Source organism: Eupeodes corollae, chromosome 3, assembly GCF_945859685.1.
Source record: "Eupeodes corollae chromosome 3, idEupCoro1.1, whole genome shotgun sequence".
Taxonomy (NCBI): domain Eukaryota; kingdom Metazoa; phylum Arthropoda; class Insecta; order Diptera; family Syrphidae; genus Eupeodes; species Eupeodes corollae.
The window spans coordinates 83293192-83299779 of record NC_079149.1 but is presented as its reverse complement, the minus strand read 5'-3'; the positions used below and the strand labels follow the sequence as shown (position 1 = coordinate 83299779).

The window sequence follows — 6588 nt, the reverse complement described above, 5'->3', positions numbered from 1 at the left end:
TAACAAAATTTATTTGAAGTCGATACCTCTTCTGGTCCTTGAGCTATGAACGACGAAAAAAACTTCGCGGACGTACAAACGTACGTACACACGCACGCACAGACATCTTTCCAAAAATCTTTTATTTCGACTCTAGGGACCTTGAAACGTCGAGAGGTGTCAAAATGTTCAATGTGACAAATCGGACCCATTACAATAAATTCCTATGAGAAGTTAAAAAAAACTGCAAATAAATCCTATAATTTTTCAAAGAAGGAAGATTTATGAAAGAAAGTCTTTGTGAATAAGGCGGTAATGTTTAAATATCATGAAACCACGGAAGGGATCGTAGACAAAAACGCAAAAATCTTTTTTGGATGGATACGAGTCTTGTGACGTGTACGGCGGCGTAGTAAGGTGACCATACTGTACCATATTTGTATGATCGAAACCAAGTCACTTATAAATAAAACAAATAGAATAGGACCAAGGTGACTACCCTGGGGTACACCAGAATTCACAACAAATGCACTATCTTTCAAACATGAGGGGATCCAGTTTATGAAACAGTTGTTAAAACCTTGCTGTGATAGTTTTAAAAGTAATGTTTTATGACACAATTCATCAAAGGCCTTGCTAAAATCAGTCAAGATAAAATCTACTTGTTTTTAAAAAATATCTAAACAAAAGGACGTAAAGTTAAACAGATAAGTAACAGTTGAACGCTTTTTAACAAAACCATGCTGGTTATCACCGATAATTAAACGATTGGCTCAAACACTTAAGGTATCACAGATAGTTTAGCAATAGGTCGATAGTTCAATATTTCGTTTTTAGGGCCTTTTTTGGGTACTGGTACAGCGAGTTACTGAAAAGCTGAAAAGAACACATAATGGGTGTGAAGAACACATAACGGGTGTGCTAAATACGCAGCACATTTCTTTAACATGGATGATGGTACACCGTCGGGACCAGGACTAAAACATTCGTCAAGTTGTAAGATACTATTATAAGGACAGAATCTTCACTTATAACAAAATTGATAGAATTTAAGTGGGGGAAATTTAAAACAGTGGTACATGTGTTAGGAAAACTAATAGTATTATAATCTACAAAAGCATCTTTGAAGAAGTTTGCAAAAATGTTCGCAATTATTCTCGGCTCATTACTTTTTGATGTCGAATCAGTTATTAAGTTAGGGTACCCACATGTTTTCTTCTTACGATTAACGAATTTACAAAAACTATTATTCAATTTTCCCAATGAAGTCATCATACAGGATGTTAGAGTAGTCAGTGAAAAGTTGTTTTATTATAATGAACGTCCTATAATCATGATCAGTTCCTGTTTGATTATACTTTATCGAAGTTTTGTTTTTTAAGTTTTTAACGTGAGAATCAAACCATGGTGGAACACTCAAGTTATTTCGAGTCTTTTTAAATGGAATCGTTTTGAAGAAACAGTCAAAAAGAGTTAAATAAAAAATTGTTCACATATCGTCAATACTTAAGTTACAGAATAAGTGATCCCAATTGATCGTTAATAATAAGTTAAAAAGGTTTTCAAAATTACACCTACTAAAGTTGAATTCTAGTTTGTTGTTATTAAATAGCATATTTATTTATTTATTTATTTATAGTAGTTCCTCTCCATCCCTTACAACATTACTCGCACACAGAAATGGTTGAGAGTTGTAAGTCACTAGGCCCTAGTTTTTAACGGACTGTTGCAACACCTTGTTTATTTTATTTATTCAAAGATACGAGGCTATCACTAGTCGTAATAGGAACCGTATGTTAATTTGTTCAACTAGAAATCCGTTAAAAAAAAAAACGTTTTAAATGTTTTATGTAAAATTTCCAGATAGGCACTTTCGTATCAAGTTCTATGATAAGACCGTAAGGAGCGTGATCGATAGAAGCCTTTGTTGGGGAACTCTGTATAAAAACAAAAAGATGGTTTTGAATTAGGTAGCCAGAATAATTAAAGGCAAATTATAAGATGTATTATTTAAAATATATACGATGTTTTTGAAGAGCTTGAGAACTGAACAATAGAAGTATTGTTGGAGTATTTTTTTTTATTATATTGATCTTTTTGTTAATATCCATTGTAGGTTAAATACTAGCTTTCAATGCTTAAAGAGTTGCTGGTTTGTAATCAAGAGGACAACGAACGAGGGGTGAGTTAAATGACCACATCCGGAAATAAGGTTGTCAATAAATTGATTTTCCAATTAAATGATGGTTAAGTGCACTGTATGACAAATTGTACAGTCCTTAAATCTTATATTGTCGATTTTTAATGATGGTTAATATTTGGAAACAAAAAATCAGTTAGAATTGATAGCGCGCAATGATGCCGCTTTGGTGTCCACTTCAAATATGGTAATTTTGTTTATTGAAGAAGCTATTTATAAAATGATATTTATCGGCGTCGTAAAATAAAGTCGCAATCATTTGAGTGTTCAACGAGGGAATCAACGAATAAGAGAAGATAGAAAAGTTTCACAGATCTTTTCTGTAGAAACTTTTTAATTTACCCGTAAAAACACCTAACTATGCCTTGTATCTGGAAACAGGACTTCCAAAAATATTTTTTAAAGGTTTTATCCCATCATGGTGACGGACTGACAAAACGAATGGCACTTTATGAGCTAAGAAACGAGGACTGGTGGATGTCGATAGCTCTGGGAAACGCGTGGGGAGAAACAATATCGCGGAATCCAAAATTTCTACCAAATCATACAAAGCTATGAGAATTTGGAACGCGATGCTCTTATGGAGGAAGCTCGAAAATCACAAAGCAGCATTCCTTACTTACCAAGCTGAACCTGAATCTTATGGAATCAAACTACTTTAATGATTCACTGAAATACAGTCAAATATCCTTAATATTTAAAACAAGATGTAAAGTCCTTAGCTAAAACGGATGACCATACAACGGCAGTTTCAATCAATTTTGCACGCTATGTTATTTGAAAGCAAAAGAAGATTCCTTCCACTTCATATGTCCCGTTTTTTCTGACTACTGACGCTGCAAGAAACAGTAGAAGTGTTAAACAATTTTGAATGGAAAGCACTCTATTCCTTTTTGAAAAACATTTTTACGTAATAGATGTTAATTTTAACCGAAGTTGTTTAAATTTATATAATTTTAATTTTTGTTTATCATTTATACCTAGAAAATTATTTATTTTGATTTGCTAACCGAGCTGACGGCAATTCCATAGCTGCAAAGTTCATACAAATCAAAACATTAAATGAATGAATTACTTACTTACTTACTTTTAAGTCTTAATGGATTCTTTGCATATTTTTGAAGGCTTTTCATTAATTTGAAGTCTTTGCATTCTTTTCGATTCTCAAATGAAATTTCATTAAAAACTTTTTTAATTTTGATTAGAATATTTTTTTCTCCATAAATACGATGACTACCTTGAACCTTTATTTTTTGGGAACCTTTGAAATTTCATCAATTGAGTACAATAAATAATTACAGTCTTTTTAAAGCCAAATGATTGGTGATTTCAATATTTAAAGTACCAATCTTTTGGTGAATTTAATGAGTGCAATCCTTAAATGAGATTCTATAAATGATTTATAATCGGATTCCCAAATAATTGCATTCTCTTACAAACCTGGTTAAGAGAAATGTCAACACTGTTTGACATTCTAAACTCCTCTTGCAGCTAAAAAAATGTATTATTGTTTTTTTTTTAATAATTCTACAGAACTCATTAAAATGATGGTATACTTACTTACTTAAGGATGCGCTACAGTCCAGGGCGGACCTGGGCCTCAACCAACATGTGTCTCCAGCCAGCTCGGTCCCTAGCTAGCTGTCTCCAGTTTCGCACGCGCTCGGGATTGGATTCGAAGACCTTCCGGCCTGGAGCGTTGATGTCCATTCTATTCCATTCCCAGCCATCTAAGCACCGATTTTCAAGAATTATTCTTCGTTTAATTTCAGCACTGGTGTCGTTGTCTGCGTTTATAGCAGTGCCTAGGTAGACAAAGTCCGTAACTACAAGACGTCGTTGTTCAATATCCTTTTTTGATGACAGCTTATACTTGGTCTTGCCCTCATTGACCACTAAACCTATTTTCTTTGCTTCCGTCGCAATGCTCAAAAACGCTCCACTGACATCACGCTTTGATCTTCCGATTATGTCAATATCATCTGCGTATACGAGTAGTTGGATGGAGTTTTTGAAGATTGTGCCTCTAGTGTTAACGGTTGAGATTTGCACAATTCTTTTTAGAACGATATTAAAGAAGTCGCATGACAGTGCATCGTCTTGTCTTAAACCTTTTTTGACATCAAATGCATCGGTGAGATCTTTTCCGACCTTGATAGAGCAGCGTGCATTCTCCATCGTCGTTCTGCACAAATGGATAAGTTTGACAGGGATGCTAAAACTAGACATTGCTCTGTAGAGCTTTTCCTTGTGGATGCTGTCCTACGCGGCTTTGACATCGATAAAGAGATGGTGGGTATCGATTTGAAGCTCCTGGGTTTTTTCCAAGATCTGCCGTAGTGTGAATATTTGATCGATAGTAGGCTTTCTTGGTCTGAAGCCACACTAATAAGGACCTATCAGGTTGTTGACGAACAGCTTCCGACGTTCACATAATACGGCAGAGAGGATCAATGTTAGGGAGACTGGTGCCTCTGTAGTTGGCGCAATTTAGAGGGTCTCGTTTTTTATGGATCGGGCAATCTATACTAAGATTCCTTTCATCGCGCATGCTTTCTTCCGACCATATTTTGTAAATGAGTTGGTGCATGCTCCCTACCAAGTCATTGCCAGCTGCTTTAAATAGTAGCGGAATTGTTGACGTGGTTTTATCTCCCTTACAGCGGAATTCGGTTCGTCAACGCCGTTACATAATTTGGAGAAGTGGTGTTTCCATATTCTCAACATAGACCGCGGTTCTACTACGATGTTCCCCTGATCGTCTTTACAGGCTTCGGTTCGTGGCTGGTACCCTAGGAAGTTATTTTTACCTTTTAGTAAAATTTACGAACCTTATTCCTGTTGTGACATCCCTCTATCTCCTCGATCGCGCGCTTCTCGTTCTCTCTTTTTTTTATCTAAGAAGCCGGTGTTCTTCTCTCCTCTTCTGCTCGTTGAGCTCGCGAGCATCTCTGGTCCTTTTGTGCAGCGCCACAGTTTTATATGCTTCTTGTTTCGCTGCGTGCGCTTGCTGGCATTCGTCGACAAACCAGGGGTTTCGCTGTTGTGGCCGTGTGAAACCTAGCACTTCAGAGGCGGCATCTTTGATGGCTGCAAGGCAATGTTGCCACTGGTTTTCAATGCTAAGTGCAGTCACCAAAGGACTCCTTAAGAGGTTACTAGAGACTCGCTCGTAAAAGGACATGGCAAAGGATTGTAGCCGTCTAACGTCGAAACTTCTCACAGTACTCCCTTGTTTTGACTTGGACCGGGATATCCGTAGCCGTACCTTGGTTACAACGAGGTAGTGGTCCGAGTCAATGTTGGCCCCTAGGAAAGTTCGGATATCCTGTATACTGGAGAAGTCTCGTGCGTTGATCGCAATGTGGTCAATCTGGTTGACAGTTGATTGATCAGGAGATTTCCATGTCTCCTTGTGGATATTGTGATGTGTGAACGTGAACTGCGTACTAGCTACCAGAACGTCTCGCCCCGCAGCGAAATCGATCAGCCTGAATCCGTTGTCGGAGGTGGTGTCGTGCAGGCTGTATCTCCCGATTATGTCACCAAAGATGTCTTCTCTTCCTAGCTTGGCATTAAAATCTCCTAAAAAAATTGTATACTGCAGCTTTTACGTGGCCACGCTGTCGTCTGGATAAGGAGAGGGGCAAATGTATAATGCACTAGGTTTATAAGAGTTTATTGCGCAATTTTTGTCAGCATCAGAAATTGGCCAATTTTTGAGATGCAAGGACAAGTATGAAAAAAGTACTAAGCAAATGTTTATTACTATCGGTCTTATATTCTCCACGATGAAAGTACTATAAGTTTTATTTGCAATATTATTAAATTTGAAGGTGACATTTGAATGCCCCCTAAAACTATTTGAAGTTTTTGCGGTTGTAAAAAATATAAATACAATATTGTTTTATTAATATTATTGTTAGAAGACTTTAAGGATCCTATTGATTTTTTCTTATGAAATAGCCATGCATACATTTTTGATCAAATCACATCAAATAGTCATGTCATCCTCTTCCAGTTGTGGAACTAGATATTCTCGAATAGGATTTTCATAAAGAGGGCTTTCGAGCAACGTTGAGTGCGTCCTTTCCTCTAAGAACTTAGCATACTCTCTTGCATCTGCTGCTCGCATGCAACAGATATATATGATAAGTACTATCAATCCCAGCAGAAATGTGAACAATGAAATGAATCCACCCATAACCAAGGGATTTACGGGAGTACAATCGTTAACTTGGATTGTAAGATAGTTGTTTGAAGAATCTGGCCTATAATACGAAAATATATGGTCACATTTAACATCGTCATTATTAATCAACCGAATCACACAGCGGGCTACGTCATCTAAAAATCGGAAATGATTTAAAAAATGCTTTTAGAACCTATGAAATTTTAGAGTTACTTAC

At 36.6% G+C, this 6588-nt stretch overlaps 1 protein-coding gene across 1 annotated transcript in view; it reads right to left on the bottom strand.

Moving 5' to 3' along the window:
* Nucleotides 1-5927: 5927 nt before the first annotated feature.
* Nucleotides 5928-6588, bottom strand: part of LOC129952557 (integrin beta-nu) — a 28781-nt gene continuing 28120 nt past the window's right edge. The window contains exon 8 of the mRNA XM_056065191.1: nt 5928-6526. Within this exon, the coding sequence (XP_055921166.1) occupies nt 6174-6526 (353 nt within the window). The 3' untranslated portion in view covers nt 5928-6173. The remainder of the gene's footprint in view (nt 6527-6588) is intronic.